Source organism: Cyprinodon tularosa, unplaced genomic scaffold (assembly GCF_016077235.1).
Source record: "Cyprinodon tularosa strain WSP-4 unplaced genomic scaffold, ASM1607723v1 ctg26, whole genome shotgun sequence".
Lineage (NCBI taxonomy): Eukaryota > Metazoa > Chordata > Actinopteri > Cyprinodontiformes > Cyprinodontidae > Cyprinodon > Cyprinodon tularosa.
In genome coordinates, this window is record NW_024038961.1 from 4,488,566 (window position 1) to 4,507,177 (window position 18,612).

Below are 18,612 nucleotides of genomic sequence, written 5' to 3' on the forward strand. Positions count from 1 at the left end.
CATGTTTGGCATTTTGACCAAAGTGGTTAAAATGGGAAACATCACAAAGATGAAGAGAAAAACCAACCAAGGTGTGAGATTGCATGCTAGGTGGCCGTCAGCTGATGTTGTTGTGACTTACAACCAAAAATGACGAAGCGAGACGGTCAGTTTCATTTGGTTTAACTTTAGTGAAGAACGGTGAAGGAAAAAAGTAACATACAACGTGCGCCAGTCAGCTCGGCTCAACAACACTCTTTTTTTTTCTTTTTGCTCCTAGAGCATCCTGGGTAATAGAGTCCACTTCAATACAACTACAAATAAATGCAGTCCCAAATTTAACCACGGTTTCAAACATGAACTGTGTTATCAACATTAACGTTAACTTATATTTTTAACTCATTAACTTATCATTCAAAGGTTATGAAATAATAAGTCCTCAACAAATAAATTCACAACATCCTCCCCCCCGATAAACTACAGTTTATCTAAATTTCCAAAGAATACAGCAACTGAACTGGTCTCCGCAGAAGGGCGCCTGAACATGTTCGAACAGCACATGACCTGACAAGACCATCACGTCCTGGGAAGAGTTCTTGAATTCGCCCCATTTTCCAGCTCTGTCTTGGTAGATTATCCTCTCCGATTAGCACAACGTCTCCCACCTTCAGCAGAGAGGGCTGCTGGGAGTCGCAGCGATGGGCTGACTTCAAGTCCAGTAAATATTCTTTTCGCCATCTGTTCCAGAAGTTGGTCATAAGTCTCTGCCTGTAGCGCCACCTCCGTGTCATCTCCTCCTTATTTGCTGTTGGATGGATTGTTTCAGCTGGAAATGGCTTTGGGGGTAAACAAGTCAGTCTCTGACCCACCAAGAAGTGAGAAGGTGTCAGCGGCTGTGGTTCATCCACGTCATTGTGCACGTAAGTGAGTGGCCTCGAGTTTATTATGGCTTCAGCTTCAGCTAGAATGGTGCACACTTCTTCAAAGCCAAGTTTAGCTCTGCCAAGCACCTTCCTAAGAATTACTTTGACTGACCTTACAAGCCTTTCCCAGAATCCCCCCCACCAGGCTGCTCTTTCAGCGATGAACCGCCAGGTGATGCCCTTCTCTGAGAAAAATTCTTGTAGCTGTGGATCTTTGATGCCTTTCCATGGTTCCTTCAGATCCTGATCAGCTCTCTTGAATGTTTTGGCATTATCTGAATAGATCACCTTGCATAATCCTCTTCTTGAGACAAACCTTTTCAGTGCCAGCAGAAAGTTCTCTGTTGATAGGTCTGAGACCAGTTCTAAATGCACAGCTCTGGTTACAGCGCAAGTGAACAGCGCTATGTACGCCTTGTTCATGGAGCTCTGTGTCTTCACATAGAGTGGCCCTGCGAAGTCCACACCTGTGATCTCAAATGGTGGTGACTCAGTTATTCTGTCCTTGGGCAGCGGTGCTGTTGTCTGTTGCCCAGCCTTTGCTTTGAACCTTTTGCAAAATACACATCTTGACACCACCTTCTTAACTACTTGCCGTGCTCTCAAAATCCAAAACTGTTCTCTCGTTTGCACTAAAGTGTCTCGCACCCCTGCATGCATTACCTTCTCATGTTGATAATGTACCAGCATTTCGGTATATCTGTGATTGCTGGGCAAAATCCATGGGTGTTTTTCTCTGTAAGAGAAGTCGGAATGCTGGAGCCTTCCTCCTACACTGAGCAGCTCATCTTGGTCCAGAAAGGGTTTCAGCTGTCGGATTCTGGAGTCTGCATGTGTGCATTTTCCTGTTTTGAGCGATTGAATTTCGGAGCTGAAACTCTGGTTCTGAATAACCTTTATCCAATATTTTCCTGCTTCATGCAGCTCTTCTGCTGTCAGTTCACCACTCATTTTTGTAGTTGAGCGGGCGTTAGCGATAAACCTTTTCATCCAAGCCGTCACTCGGAGCACGGTTTTCAGTCTACTGTACTTCTCTAGACACAAAGGAGGTTTTAAGAAGTTTGTGTCTTGATTAACAAGCTGTACAACAAGCTGATATTTGGATCTCAGCTCAGACTTTACCTCATCTTCCTGAATGTCTTCCTGACTGCTCTCTAACTGATCAGGTGATATCAAAGCACAAGGACCATTCCACCACAGTGTGCTCTGCTTCAAGTCCTGTACTGTTAGACCTCTAGTGGGAAGGTCAGCTGGATTTGTTTTTCCCTTACAGTGAGACCATGACTGTGGATCTGTTAGAGTCTGAATTTCTGTCACTCGATTTGCTACAAACTGTTTCCACTTGTGAGCAGAACTGCGAATCCAGTGTAGCACTATCATTGAGTCTGTCCATAGTCTCACCTGGGCCTTGTCAAGCCGCAGTGTTTCCTTGAGGGTGCTCCCCAGCCTGGCTGCTATTACAGCTCCCATCAGCTCCAGCCGTGGCAACGTCATTCTTTTCAGTGGAGCCACTCTGGACTTGGATGCAACGAGGCTTGTGGTCACTTTTCCGTCACTCGTTTCTCCCTGAAGATAAGCAACTGCACTGTAAGCCCTTTCACTTGCATCACAAAACACATGCAGCTTTAGATCCTGACCATTTGGCTGTTGTGTGTGTGTTCTATACCAACGTGGGATTGACAGCTGGTGCAGTTGGGGGAGCTCCGAACACCACTGTTGGTGGTGGCAGCTCCTCATCCCATCTGAGTCCCCTCTCCCACATCTCTTGGAATAAACATTTTATCCTGATTGTGAAAGGGGTCAAGAATCCAAGAGGGTCAAAAATGCGAGCGGAAGACTGCAGAACACTTCTTTTAGTGTTTTCTCTCACCTTCAGAATGTCAAGCAGCCCTCTGAGGTCGAACACAAAATCATCAGTGGCAGGTCTCCACACCAGGCCTAGAACCTTCAGGACCGACCCGTGTGTTTCTGGCTGTGCAGTGCAATCCAACGAGATCTCCTGCCATTTTTCTCTAAGCTCAGGAGAGTTCGTCATCCATTTACACAGCTCCATGCCTGCCGCAGACATAATATTTTTGACTGTTGTTGTCACTGCCTGAGCTTCTGCCACCTCCTTTGCACTTGAGATAAAGTCATCCACATAAAGTCAGGAACGGACAATGTCTATCACTTCTGGGTGTTTACCCTCATATTGTCTCAGGTGCTTCCTAATGGTGGCAGCCAGTAAAAATGGGCTGGATGAAGCTCCAAACACCACTCTTGTCATCCTGAGGACACGCAGATTATCCTCCGTTGGTGGGCCTGTGAACCACAGAAATCTTACAGAGTCCCTGTCTACTTCTGAGAGTGAAATCTGTAAAAATGCCTTCTTAATGTCTGCCATGTATGCAATTTCATGCAGTCTAAACTTGATCAAAACACTCATCAGATCTGGATTCAAATTGGGACCTGTTAAGAGACAGTCATTTAGTGAGGGACTGCCATCTTCGTGGGATGAAGCATCAAAGACAACTCGCAATTTCGTTGTCACCTTATCCTCCCTCAGTACAGCATGGTGGGGTAAGTAGTAAATCCGACTGCTTGGTGGTGGTGTACACTCCTTAGGGACATCTTCAGCCATTCCTTGTGTTAAGTAGTCCTCCACCACATCATTGTATCTGCTGTAGAGCGTAACATCCCTTTGTAGTTTCCTTTTCAAACTCTCAAGACGCCTTTTTGCAATGCGGTAATTGTCTTGAAGTGGAGGATGAGTCTGTCGCCATGGCAACTCCACTTGATAACGCCTATCCTTAAAGATGGAGGTTTCTTCAAACCGCTGCAATGCTTCCACATCATCTGGATTCTCAGATTTCTCGCTTGTGATACCCAGGGACTCAAGCTCCCAAAATGCATGCAGCTGTTTGTCCATCTGTGCATCCTTGCTGAGCTGAATATGCATGCATGTTGTCTCTGTTATGCTGGACATGGCCACTGGGCCCTGTACTGCCCATCCAAAGGTGCTCTCAAGCGCCACCAGGCTCTCTGTCAGTCTTTCTACTCGGCCTGATACGATCTGCCAGTAGTAATCTGAGCCAATTAGCACAGAAAGTTCAGTTTCATCACCTCCACCAGCGAAGTCTGCGAGTTGAAGCCCTTTTCTTCTCATTTCGTTCTGAATGTGTTCACCAGGAACTTTCATCAATGCTGTACACACATTGGGGGTCACAACTGCTTCTATTTCAATTCTTTGCTGTCCATCCCAAACATTTTCCAAGCTGAGCTTCACTATGTTACGCTTCACCGTTGTGGGAGCAGAGGAGCCAAATGTGTGGAGGGTAAGCGTCCCTTGTCTGGTAATAGGTAGCTGCAGCGCCCTCACCACATTTTCATGCACAAAGCTTCCCTGGCTGCCTCCATCCAGCAAGCAGCGAACAATCTTCCTGCTTGTGGGACCTACCACCCATGCCTTGGCGGTTTGTAGCAGCACAGTGTTCTCAGTTTCAGTTTTGCCCCTTTTTGTTTGGGGAATTACAGAGGAAATGACAGTGTCCATGTTGGCAGAAACAACAGGCGGGGAAGCCTCATTTTTCTCACAGATGGCCACATGATGCCTGCCTCCACATGTGGCACATGACATGCCCTTTAACCTGCAGAACCTTGCAATGTGTTTGGGTCCCAAACAGATAAAACACCTGCCAAGTTTCTTCAGCCTTTCTTTACGTGCTGCCACCTGGTGGTCTGGGCAGCTTTCAGATTTGTGTTCAGCACGCTCACAGAACAGGCAGTTTTGTGTCTTCTCATTGGCAGCGTGTAGTGTAGCTGCAGATGTCATGCTTGGTTTCCTTAGTTTCACATCACAGGTTGAATATGATTTGCTGCATGTTTTGTGAGCAGACTGATTCTCTCTCTGGTTGTATGATCTGGTCATTTGTAAAGCTCTCTCTCGGCTGTTTACCTCTCTCTGCAGAAACTTTAGCACATCTGGCACCTTCCACTCATCCTGTTCTCCTCTCTGTCGGCTGTATTCAAGAGCCATGTCCTCTGGCAGCATTTGGAGGATTATTGGACATAACATGCCTCCATACGTGTCTGATACTACTCCCAGTGACTCTAGGCTTCTGATTTGAATTTCACAGTCATCATATAACTGCCTCAGCGCACTGACATCGGATGACTTCTTTACAGGAGTGAGATTCAAAAGCTTTGACATGTGGGCATTTACAATAAGATCCTTCCTTCCGAATCTGCTTTGAAGTATATCAACTGCAGCATTATAGTTACTGTCTGTCAGTGTGAGCCCTGCTACTGCCTTTGCAGCCGTTCCAGTGAGGTAAGTTTTCAGGTAGGTAAACTTTTCTTTACTGCAGAGAGCCTCATTGTTGTGAATAGCAGTCTCATACTGACTCCAAAACTCCTGCCATAAACTTACGTCTCCGTTGAATTTCTCAATCATAAGTTTCGGCAGTCGTACGGTCGGGTTGCTGCGCTGAGAGCCAGCGGTGCTTGCGCTAACGTCACTTAGCCGAGCAGGTCGGGGGTCCTCTTTACTCACAGTCTCCTGTGCACGGATTACTTGGTGAGCCCGCGCCTTCATCTCGATGATACGGTCTCTGTATTCCTCTGCGAGTTCAATCTCCGCATCCATGGCGTCCAGCGGCGTGTATTCATCCGCTATGCGGTCCAGCTCGCGCAAACTGTCCTCTTTCGCCGACAACACGGCTAACATCTCTCGCACACGGTTAATGTCCGGGTCTTCCTTTGATACTTCACCGTCAATCTGGTTCAGCACCTTCGTTGTGGAACTCCGTATTGTCCGCCGCTTCCGTTTCGCTCTTTCAACCAGTAGTTCCTCAGCGTTCGGTTGCTCTTCGGTGCTTCTAGCTTCGTCAGCCATTATCTCCTTAATATTCCCGGGTTTCGGCACCAAAAAATGTTGTGACTTACAACCAAAAATGACGAAGCGAGACGGTCAGTTTCATTTGGTTTAACTTTAGTGAAGAACGGTGAAGGAAAAAAGTAACATACAACGTGCGCCAGTCAGCTCGGCTCAACAACACTCTTTTTTTTCTTTTTGCTCCTAGAGCATCCTGGGTAATAGAGTCCACTTCAATACAACTACAAATAAATGCAGTCCCAAATTTAACCACGGTTTCAAACATGAACTGTGTTATCAACATTAACGTTAACTTATATTTTTAACTCATTAACTTATCATTCAAAGGTTATGAAATAATAAGTCCTCAACAAATAAATTCACAACAGAGGTAGCAAAACGTTTAGTTTGAGCATAAGCGGGAAAAACAACGGCACGTTGTGCATGCCGGGCATCACATGCAGAAAATAAAGGAAAAAAACAAGGAGAGTGAGAACGCTGCGAGTGGAGACATAGCTGTGTGTTACTAATCTGGTAAAAGGACGTCAACGTCCAACAACTTCAATCGCAGCTAGGGAAAAATGTATATATGCAGATTTCAGCTTTATTGTAGCAATATATACAAAAGGAAGGTTTCTTTTATAGAGACTAATGGAAAAAAAAGTTGGAAAACAAATATCCCATCCATGCATAAAAACAAAAGCAAAATCTGCAGACCAGATAATTCACTTCTTTAAAGCATTGATGATCACGAGGAATTTAACATTCCCTCACTTTGACCTCAGCCAAAGGCTTCATGCTAGTTTGTTCTTTTTGTTTGTTTGTTTTTCCTCAAACCCAGTGTAGGTAATATAATAACACGGACCACATACCAGCTTATTTCTTGCATAACTTCTCACTAAAGTAGTTTGGTGTGCTTGAAACAAAAACAGGTAGTAACGAAACAGCTGGAGTGGAGGTAATTGGCAACAGCCTGCACAGAGGGCGCTTATGGATAAAAGAGATTGATTTAAACTCACCTCTGATGACGTGCAGGCCGTCTGGTATTTATCTGTAATGAAAAGGCAGAAAAAGGAGGCTTATTCATGTTCAATCAATGAAAGGAGTTATTTATTGCGCCTTTAAGTGCTTGTAAGGCCCCACAAGGGAGACATATGCTTTGAATTATTCATGTTAGGGAAGACATCTTTAGATGTATACCTTATACAGTGTTAAGAAACTTTAAATATTTATTAAATGTATAAGGAACCTGTTTCTTTATATTTGATACCCAGTGCAATAGCTATATAAATAAATACCCATCTATAAAATAACATAATAGTATGGATGCACTGTAAATACCCCCATGTACCTTTTCTTCCTTTGGCACCTTCTTCTTTTTTACTATTGGAGCCGATGTAACAAGTACATTTCTCCAGTGAGATCAATAAAGTCAATCTATCAATCAATCCAGGAAAAAGAAGCCTAACAGAGGTACATACTGTAAAACAAGTAAGTTAATAAGTAATTGAGTTATCATGGTACCATAGTGGCTCTGAATTATCTAAGGCAGAGTGTGAACATTTAAAGCAGAATTTGAATAAATTTGATTTAGATAAATTCCCAAAAGGTAAAAATAATTCTTTTTTAAAAGCAAACTACCATCTTAAACAAGAAGGCAGGTTGACCTATGTACTAATTTAAGGCACATTCATATGCACCAGTTTGTCAGCAAAGATAGAGATCTGACCAAAGTATGAGTACTACTACTGTAAGAGTGAGCTCAGAGATTTAAGTGGAGTTAAATCACTGCAGACCTTGAACGCCAATCCAAAGTTAAATTGTAAATTACTGCACAGATATTACTTTTTGGGGGGAACAATCATCCATCTTCCATCGATTGGAAGGATTTATATTTCCTTTATGATCAACTGGAAAGCTGATTAAGTTACAAAATGAAGGGATATCCATACAAAGTAATAGTAGATGGGATTCTATAAAATGCTAATTTCATTGGAGGCAATTGATCCTGTTAACTGCACTTCAGATTAGGAAAGACAAGAGAATAAGTGGCATTTAAGTAAGCCAAATCTATGCTCCTTATAATAAAACAATAAATGGCTAAAAGGGTATAGCAAATCCCCAATCATCTCTGTTCAATTTCACAAAAATAAATGTGTAGTTTGTTTTAAGCTTAACTGAAACCGCATGCTTTGAGCTGACAAATCTCAGATTAAACATTTTGAGGAAACTTGCTCTCCGGGTGTGCTTGGCATTAAGCAAAGCCTCAAGATTCACTCTTCATTCTTAAGTATGGTGAAGGATCTGTAATGCTGTGGGTCTGTTTCTCCTCCAATGCTACTTTACGACAAAATTAATGATCTGCTGTTATCTTCAAGAAATTACACATAGATATGTTTATATAATTCAGTTTTTTTATAAGTATTGGGCGGTAAATGAATCAGAACGCATTGTCATGATGTAGGGAAATATGCCTTAGTTTCTAAAACTGACATTTGTCCTGTTGGCAATATGTCCTTTGACCTTCTAGGTTGGCAGTCATGACTCTGTGTTCAATCAGTATTTATTGCATATTGTTCTATTTGTTATAAACCAATGTAGCGGACACAGCAGACATATGAAAAGGCCAAAATGTTTCTACGAGCTCTACTTGTGAAATTTATCTGAAACTGCACATCATCATCAATAATCTCCTATACGAAACACAGCAGTGGCAGTATCATATCGTGGGAACGTCCTATCAGTTAATTGCATGTTTAGGATTCTATAATAATCCAGTTAACAATCATTTGATTAATATATTTAAAGATATTTTAGCAACTGGTTAATCAATGTTAATCTAATTTATCATTTCCACTCCAGCTTTATTTATACAAAGTAGCATTTTTCAAATAGGCAGGTTTGCACTTTTAAGTACTGCTCTAATGCATTAAAAAGATACCCTAAAATGTTTTTAGTATGTGATAATATGTAGGAAAAAAAAGTGTAACAATAATTTAGCAAAGAACAGCTTAATACAACATAATAACAAAAAAAAAGAAAAATCCATTAGGCAAAGGGTCGGTTATTTGGGAAATTTGCCAAATTCTATCAGTGATTCATGTGTATGTTGGAAAAGCATTGAGTTTCTGATGAACTGCAAGCTTCTTCTACTCGCTACCAGAGACTTAATAGATCTCACATCCCTCAAATCACCACGCCTAATAAGAATCAGTACAAGGCCCAAGCTGACCCAACAGGACAAAGAGCCAAAAAAAGACTCTCCATAAAACTTCAAATTCAATGTACTAAAAGCTCAGCAGCCTGTGCTTCCAGTCTTCCCTTTTAGTTCTGGGAATCAGCTCACTCTGCAGGAATCACTGCTGAACACACAGCAGGGCAAAAAGCTGAACTGAAGCAGGAAAACAGAAACAGGAGGGATGCAACAAAGATGTGGGGAGAAAAGAAGTCGACATGTGTCTAATGAGAGACAAGAAGCTAAGCGCCTAAGCTGTGTTGACAAACAAGTTTCTTCTCCCACACCCATTGCTTTATTGCTCACATATGCATGGAATGCAGTGAGAATACCAAAAAGGTTTGACGCATTGTGCACACCTCTAACACACCCCTGAAAAGGGAATCGACAGCATTGCATTACTGTACAGAGCAGTTTCAACTCATAAATAACCAGGCCAAATAAAAGAAAATGACATCAATCCTACCTTAATCATTTTCCACGTTAAAATTCCAAACCAGTGGAATTTACTCAATTAAATTATCTGAGACCAACTGAACTATCATTAAAAAATATAAACTAATAATAGGTTCTGCATTCATTTTCATACAAAACATGACCCAGTTTCACATACAACCAGTTTAGTTTTGATCCGTAAAAAAAGACCATGTTAACTTTTAGGTAATAATGGTTATTTATATTATATTTCCTCCTTATTTTAGTATGTACCACTCTTGTGCTTATTTTATGGCAGCTCATGGTCTTTTTAATATCTGTACCACTATTCTATCATGATTTTGGAAAGTGTAGTTAATTTTAAGGTATACTGGTGTCTGCTCATCAACTTTTTATTAAAATCTCTGCAAACTACAGATTTCTGACAGGTTTACCTTTTAGAATGGATTGGAATAGAATAGAATAGAATAGAATAGAATAGAATAGAATAGAATAGAATAGAATAGAATAGAATAGAATAGAATAGAATATCCCTTTGTCCCACAATGGGGAAATTCTGGTGTTACAAGCAGCAAAAAGATTATATTTTTATTTCTTTGCTTTGTTTTTTCCTTTGGAATCGCCTCCTTTTTATATCATTAGGCTAATTCCTGCAGAGTTCACTAAACAGAAACTAAATGGTTTATTGAATGATTATGTACCAGATTCAAATGGAAATTGAATTTCATCAAGGACTTTGTTTCATGATGACATCAAATGTTTTCCAATCAACAAGCTTTAGCTTCCTATAAAGAGCCCAATTACTTAATAAAGCCTTTTTACTCTTTAAATAAAAGTTCTTTCACGCCACCTGACTCATTCTCCAGATTAAAACCTGTACATTTACTTTTTCAACATCACTAAAAATCCTGTTGGCAGCTTTGTGACTAATCTGTCCCTGGCTACTTGCCAGTTTCTCCCTAGTTGCAGTAGAAAAATTGTCAAAAACCAGCTGCTCTGACATACAGGTGCTGGTCATAAAATTAGAATATCATGAAAAAGTAGATTGATTTCAGTAATTCCATTTAAAAAGTGAAACTTGTATATTATATTCATACATTACATTCAAACTCATATATTTCAGATGTTTATTTTGTTTAATTTTGATGATTACAAATGACAACAAATGAAAATCTCAAATTCATCATATCAGAAAATTAGAATATTGTGAAAAGGTTCAAAATTGATGGCCCCTGGTGCCACACTCTAATCAGCTAATTAACTCAAACCACCTGCAAAAGCCTTTAAATGGTCTTTCAGTCTAGTTCTATAGGCTACACAATCATGGGGAAGACTGCTGACTTGACAGTTGTCCAAAAGACGACCATCGACACCTTGCACAAGGAGGGCAAGACACAAAAGGTCATCGCTAAAGAGGCTGGCTGTTCCCAGAGCTCAGTGTCCAAGCACATTAATAGAGAGGCGAAGGGAAGGAAAAGATGTGGTCGAAAAAAGTGTACAAGCAAGAGAGATAACCGCACCCTGGAGAGGATTGTGAAACAAAACCCATTCAAAAATGTGGGGGAGATTCACAAAGAGTGGACTGCAGCTGGAGTGAGTGCTTCAAGAACCACCACACACAGACGTATGAAAGACATGGGTTTCTGCTGTCGCATTCCTTGTGTCAAGCCACTCTTGAACCACAGACAGCGTCAGAAGCGTCTAAAGAGAAACAGGACTGGACTGCTGGTGAATGGTCCAAAGTCATGTTCTCTGATGAAAGTAAATTTTGCATTTCCTTTGGAAATCAAGGTCCCAGAGTCTGGAGGAAAAGAAGAGAGGCACTTCATCCACGTTGCTTGAAGTCCAGTGTAAAGTTTCCACAGTCAGTGATGGTTTGGGGTGCCATGTCATCTGCTGGTGTTGGTCCATTGTGTTTTCTGAGGTCCAGGGTCAACGCAGCCACATACCAGGAAGTTTTAGAGCACTTCATGCTTCCTGCAGCTGACCAACTTTTTGGAGATGCAGATTTCATTTTCCAACAGGACTTGGCACCTGCACACAGTGCCAAAGCTACCAGTACCTGGTTGAAGGACCATGGTATCCCTGTTCTTAATTGGCCAGCAAACTCTCCTGACCTTAACCCCATAGAAAATCTATGGGGTATTGTGAAGAAGAAGATGTAATACACCAGACCCAACAATTCAGAAGAGCTAAAAGCCACTATTAGAGCAACCTGGGCTATCATAACACCTGAGCAGTGCCACAGACTGATCGACTCCATGCCACGCCGCATTGCTGCAGTAATACAGGCCAAAGGAGGCCCAACTAAATACTGAGTGCTGTACATGCTCATACTTTTCATGTTCATACTTTTCAGTTGGCCAACATTTCTATAAATCCTTTGTTTTTATTGGTCTTCAGTAATATTCTAATTTTCTGATATGATGAATTTGAGATTTTCATTTGTTGTCATTTGTAATCATCAAAATTAAACCAAATAAACATCTGAAATATATGAGTTTGTATGTAATGTATGAATATAATATACAAGTTTCACTTTTTAAATAGAATTACTGAAATCAATCTACTTTTTCATGATATTCTAATTTTATGACCAGCACCTGTATTTGAATCCGTCACGTGGTTTAGTATTTACTGAAGCTAACTGACCACTCTGGGATCCAAGCAGCCATTCATTCTCCAGCAGCCTGCATTTGGCTCAACTCATATGATTGCGTAAACATCACACGTTGTTGTGAGAATATTACTGATAAAATGTCACAAAAAAACTATTAATCGGGATCTTAACTTTAATATGCATTGATGTGTGATCTATATTGACCACATGTCTGGAAGCAAATAACCACAACAATATGGCCTCTTTGTAGGGATGCTGCGTTCATTGGGCACACTGAGGTGGATGTGGAGGTTAGCGTGTAGTTTATTCCCGATAAACTGTCTGTTTTGCTTTAGTTACCTGTGCTGTCTTCAAAGTGCAGCCTGACAGCTCCGTCTCTCCCGATCCTCACATTCCCAGGTCCCTCGATCCTCCTCGGGTAGTCCACCGCAGAGGACCCCGCTACCTTGGATGAGCTTTTTCGTCTGTGTTTGTGCGCTAAAGTCCGACAGCACTGGTAGCAGACAGCCCATGCCTGCTCCTCGTTTATCGGCTGGCTGTAAAGAGTAAGGATTTCTTCTAGGGACAGGTCCTCGGATCCGTCTCCGCAGTCCATGCTCAAGTCTCCGCGGTTCAAATTCCGAAGAATGGTCGGCGAAGAAGAAGAAGACAGCGTCCCCTCTTTAGCCCCGGATCGCTTTGCCATTATTAGATCATCGTTGACGTCCCGATAGGCAGAGGAAAATCCCGAAAATGTCGGTAAAGGTTTCAGAGATTCATGGTAACATGGTAGGATCTGAGCAGTGACTCAGAGATGTGAGGAGTGACAGTAGAACAGGCAGAGCAACGGCTCAGAGCGGCAGCTGCCCTGCTGGAGAATTCTTTCACATGGTCTTAGCGCCCGCCCCATTCACATTCATGAATATATATTATATATTATAAATATATTTATTATATAAATATGTATATAAATATATATTTTTTTTTCATGGCCACTGAAAAAACAAAAATGATTTTACTGATTTTCAAATTTTATTTCAGAATTTTGTAAGAATTCTGACTTTTTTCAGAATTATGACTTTAATCTAAGAAATTTGGATCTTAATGTAGACGCCGGGCACCATGAAGGAAGACATGTGGGAGCACTCAGCTTTTACTGACAAAGATGTGAGTTGTTTGGGAGAGCCAGTAACACATTAGTGGAAAATGACAAAATTAGGCAACTCATTACATGCCTGAGGGGTGCCCGGTGATGCTATTTCATTAATGGAAGAGCAGAAGTTCATTAAAACAAGAGAGCTATTCTATAAAACAGACATGGCAACAGCTTGATGGTAACATGTTTGTTAGCTGTCAGAATTCTGAGAAAAAAGTCAGAATTCTAACTTTTTTCCCATATTTATCTGAAATAATATTTAAAAATCAGTTAACTTTGTTTAGTTTTTCAGTAGCCCTAATCCTCTTTCGGATATAAATACAATCCAGCTTTAAATATGTATATATATATATATAGATATATATATAGATATATAGATATATATATATATATATACAGATATAGATATATATATAGATATATAGATATATATATATAGATATAGATATATATATATCTATATCTATATATATAGATATAGATATAGATATATATATATATATATATATATATTTGTATATATATATATGTGTGTGAGTGTGTGTTTTGTATAAATACAAACGTATTTAAGGCTTGAACTTAAATCATCTTCTGTGTATTAACCAACAGACCAATATGTGTTGTAAATTGCAACGGAAAAAGAAAACAGGTAGGTGATGTAGATGTCAGAAATACTGCCCAGTTATGTTGAAAAGCAAATTTATTTCTTCTAAATCGTATTCATTTAAATTATGCTAAAAAAAAAAAAATTCTGAAAACTATGTGTTTAGCTTTGTGACTTCTGAAAAAGTGACACAACTTTAACAGCCAGCACCAATTTAATGAAAACAAGAATGCAGAACACTGTGCTGTGTATTAAATTAATGACTTTGTTTTGACAGACAAGTGTGACTGAGTCAAAAACTAAAACTCTTAAGTAGAACAAGGTATCATTTTCAAGTCTGGCTAAACTCATGAACAACAGATTGTCCTTTTTTTACATTCAAACAGAGCTGAACAGACCAGCCTCCATTTGGTTCTTAAGCCTCCTGAAGCAATAGCCATTCAACATCGCCATCTGCTGATCATCAGTTTGGATACCCATTTACCGCATCATCGTAGACCTCCTGAGTTTATTTCATGAGTTCTGGTTATCTAAAATACTTTTAATTTACATGGCTTGCCAGTACGAGACAGATTTATACATGCAGATCAAAATGAACCCCAACACTGCAGTAAGACTGCATTGTCATAAATCATAACATTTACCACTGAACACAAAATAGAGACAAAAAAGAAAAACACATCTTGCAGAATAAATACAAGAAATTCAACAGTTCTAATAAAATCAAGAGGAATTGTAGGCACATGCAGGTGTGTGATTTTTTTCTTTTCTTGCAAAGGCTGGAAAAGACAGTCTTTAGCCTCCAAGCTTCAGACATTTCAATATCAGCTTCTAAACAGCACTTTAGGGTTATAGTTTTTTTTTTTTATAAAAATCACTCACTTTACTGACTGATCTCAAACAACACACTCTAACAACAAAAAATGAGTATATTTGCACAAAGAACTAAAGCAAATTCTTCAGGAAGCCCCGACACATGCACATTTGATGTGCAGATTGAGATTATCGTGTGCATATGGGGCAATCTCTCAATTGTGTAAAGATATATATATTTTTTTTAACTTAAATCTCTCTTAACACAGTGACACATTCCCTGACTGGTACTAACGAGTATGGAGGAAAAACATGGCGTTTGGTTCCCACTCTCTTCCTCACACATGCAACAATAATGCAGCATTTTGAGGTCTTTGGGTGGAAACATAAGCAGGCGCCCTGTTAGGGGAGTCGCCACCTTCAGGGTCCAGAGCTGCGCAAAGCCACAAGCAAAGATCATCTGGACACTTTTGCAAGTTTTTTTTTTATTTTTTGCAGCCCAGCCATTTAGCCTCTTCACAGTGTTGTAGCTTTTCTTTCATCTTTCATCGCAGGCGCTCTCCGGCTCAGGATCTCCATCAGGCTGGCTTTCCTTGGACAGGGCGCTGGCCTCCTTCGATGCTCTCCTTTTGGAGTCACGAGTAATTTGCTGTGTAAAAGATTTTAAAATATCCCTTTGATTATCACATATTAGCACCGTAGATATTAGACAGTAAAATATGAATGTAAATCCTAATACAAACAAATTAAATACATACTAGATGCTTGAACTGTAATTCATTAAGGTCAGTTCCTTTAACCTGAGAAAGCACTGTAAACTCTTGATCTTGCTGCAGAAATATGAGTTAAATTGGAATATATTAAGCTTGAATATGTATTATATCTACACCACCAGCAAACCTATAGGTAAATATGAGAAAGAACCCTAAAGTTTATATCAATTCTTTTAGCATCATAGGCAAAATAACTGGTAATTAGTAATTCTGTTCAAAGTTCATATGATATACTATTACAAAAAGTATATAATTGGAAAGTGGGAGGAAAAGCATATCTGGTTTTGAAATGCATGCAAAATTCTGAACACATGTGACAGGTATAAGTTGTTAGCTAATTTTTGTATCAAATTCAAAGCAACAAACTGCCCTCATCTAATTAGTGTTAAAGCTGTTCTGTGCAGACCTAAGGGCGTTTTAAGAGAACAGAAGTGAGCAAAGAGCATCACTAAGACCAAAGAACGCAGAAGACCAGTTGAGGACAAAGTCGTGGAGAAGTTTATAGCAGAGGTAGGGTTATACAGCAATATCCTAGCTTTTGTAGATCTTATAAAAACATGTCAGAGTACGGTGCAACTGTACATCCAACAAAACTATCTATTAAAACTGGACTGATGGTCTGGCCAGAAGAGACTACAATGTGTTCATTGTTGCAACTACAAAACATGGTAGTGGGAGATTCATGCTATGAGGAAACCTACTTCAGCAGGAAAAGTGAAATTGAATCGGATCAGAAGATATATGAAGGGTAAAAAAACAGTATTATAACCTGAGAAAAGATTCACCTTCATGCAGGACAATGACTCAACAGTCATTGTATTACTTTGGAACTAAAGAGAACCACGATAAGAGCAATTATCTACAAGCGCAAAAAACATAGAGAAGCTGGGAAGTTTCTACAAAAGGCTGACTTACTAAAATTACTCCTACAGGCCATTGACTATTCAATTAGTACATAAAAATACCCAGAACGCCATCTTAAGCATTGTAGGCCACAATGGCTTCAGTTAAGGTCGGGGTTCATACAGAATAGTCAAAAATAGTATAGATGGAATTAATCCATCCTAAAAATTTCACATTTTTCCCCCCAAAGTCTTGGTAATTCCAAAGGATTTGGGAAAAACATCCTGTGTATTGACAGACGAATGAGAGAGAACCTTTTAAAAGCTGCGCTGCTCATTATATTTGGTTCAATTTCAGAAAAATAACATCTTACGTACAGTTATCTATGGTGGTGGTAGTGTTATGGTCTGGGACTGCTTTGTTTATTCGGGACCTGAATGAACCGTAGTTTTTGAAACAATAATTTTTTCTATCCAAACCCTTAGAAGAAGAAAAGCCTCACTAATTTTCTCATAAATAAAATCGTCATTTGAAAACTGTATATTGCTGCTATATAGCAAACTCAGCTTGCCAGATGTCAAAGTTTTATTACAGATCTAAAACATTAAGAGGAAAAGAATAGCTCACATTGAAGAAATATTTAAGGGAGTTAAGTACTTTTTCAAAGCACTGTACATCAGTCAATGAGCGCCTTGGTCTCCTCTGGTGGTTGGAGCCATTGGTAGTGATGGCCTGCTTCCCACATTGGGTTCCTGTGGTCACCATTCTCTTCTCCTTCAGGCTGGAATCTACAGCTTTACCTTTAACAGAATAATATAAAAAAAAAATAATAATAAATGATAAACACATAGCCACTTGTCTGCTGGGAATAGTTTTTAACATTTTGAGTCTAAATCAAATTAGATGGGCTTTTAAGCAGGGGCGGAGCTAGATGGGGGGCCAGAGGTGGCCATGGCCACCCTTAGCCAATCATTGGCCACCTCTCCCATTTTTTTCGCCCTCTAATACGGACGGTGGAATCAGTAATACTATCAAGAGGAATGTTTAAACTTATTAAACATTTTAATTTTTCATATATTAATAGTTACTTGGCAAATAAAATGCTGTTAATTATGCACATTAAAATACTAACATTAAAGTCGATATATACAGAATTCATGCTCTTTTAATACCCTAATTTTGTGCTATATGGGGTAAAGGGAAAATTACATGTCTCTGCAAGTCATCAGATAGTTTAAAGTGAAATCATAGATAAATAATTACTTTAAAAATAACTTAAAAATCTATTTAATGTAGATATTAGTACATGTAATATCAATGATATGCAGAACAATTTTTGAAAAACGTATAAGTAATGACAATGGAAAAGATGTTTGCCCCAGACATTTTGTCCACTATACCTTTTATTTAGACAGCATGGATGTTTAAATATATGCATCTATTTGTAATCAAAAGGCTACAGGAAAGTATAGATTGTCTTTATTTAGAAAATAAGGATGTTGTGCTCCTTCGGAACAGTGTAGATGGAGGCTGAGGTTCTGGCGCTTATCCGCTTTGGGCCACCCCTCAGTTTGGCCCCTCAGACTGGCCACCCTTATTCAAATGTTCTGGCTACGCCTCTGCTTTTAAGAGGCACTTGGCCTGAAGATGTTAGAATCCATGTAAAACTTACTGTTTGCCACAGAAACAGGGGTTTCTACGTCCGTGTTAGTGAGCCAGGTTGACTCCGTTTCTCTGGTCCAGCTCTCATGGTACCTCGGCTCGATGATCGCGTCCGCCCGACTCCCCCCACAACCCATCGAGAAAATCATCCACGGCAGGTGAAGCTGGCGCTGACAAGGATAAATGAGAAATAAAGATAAAATAAAAACAAAAAAACAAAAAAAAACGCTGCTTGGTTTGTGTCACAGAAGCGGCAGCATCCTTCACATTGGTTCAGTTCCTGTTTGTGTTTCCATCATCCTCCTCATCATCAGCTGCTGGTTGATGTCTCTCTCCACAGGCAGCTGACCAGCACCAACACACACAGATGTGTGTGTTGTGTCATGTGTGCGTCATCAGGAGAGGAGGGGGGGGGGTCACGCCGCGCAGACTCAGGGCGCTGATTGGCTCAGCTCCAGATGCTCCGCCGCGTCATCACCACGACGAGCGTCGTCTTTAACATCATGCAAATAAATACAACTCCAGTCCGAATTTAATTTATTTGTTAATGTTCACCAAATATTAAAACAATGTAATAAAAAGAAGCTTAAGCTTAATTGTACCTGTTTTTATAATTTATATTCTTTTGATTTTATGACCTTATGGACAGACAAAATAGACCATAACTACGGAAGAGGATTAGGGCCACTGAAAAAGAAATGTACATTTTATTTCAGTATATGAGAAAAAAATTCAGAA

The 18,612-nt window shown here is 40.0% G+C and overlaps 2 protein-coding genes across 5 annotated transcripts in view; both read right to left on the minus strand.

Moving 5' to 3' along the window:
* Window positions 1–12,880, minus strand: part of spire1a (spire-type actin nucleation factor 1a) — a 41,691-nt gene extending 28,811 nt beyond the window's left edge. For 2 of the 3 annotated variants that reach the window (XM_038288778.1, XM_038288777.1), the window contains exons 1-2: window positions 12,384–12,879; window positions 6,774–6,805 (exon numbers count right to left, since the gene is read on the minus strand). In XM_038288778.1, the coding sequence (XP_038144706.1) occupies window positions 6,774–6,805; window positions 12,384–12,729 (378 nt within the window). In that variant the 5' untranslated portion in view covers window positions 12,730–12,879. Of the gene's footprint in view, window positions 1–6,773; window positions 6,806–12,383 lie in introns of all 3 variants that reach the window. The other variant, XM_038288776.1, reaches the window with a different exon arrangement.
* Window positions 12,881–14,638: 1,758 nt separating this feature from the next.
* si:ch211-215i13.3 (brain and acute leukemia cytoplasmic protein) lies at window positions 14,639–18,241 on the minus strand. Of its 2 annotated transcripts, XM_038288689.1 has the most exons (4): window positions 18,142–18,240; window positions 17,885–18,044; window positions 16,870–17,012; window positions 14,639–15,245 (listed from the first exon to the last, which is right to left on the minus strand). In XM_038288689.1, exons 2-4 carry the CDS (start codon window positions 18,021–18,023, stop codon window positions 15,135–15,137), a joined length of 393 nt encoding a protein of 130 aa, XP_038144617.1. In that variant the 5' UTR covers window positions 18,024–18,044; window positions 18,142–18,240; the 3' UTR covers window positions 14,639–15,134. The 2 variants fall into 2 exon arrangements, with proteins under 2 accessions (XP_038144617.1, XP_038144616.1); XM_038288688.1 differs by having other exon boundaries at window positions 17,885–18,241.
* Window positions 18,242–18,612: the final 371 nt, after the last annotated feature.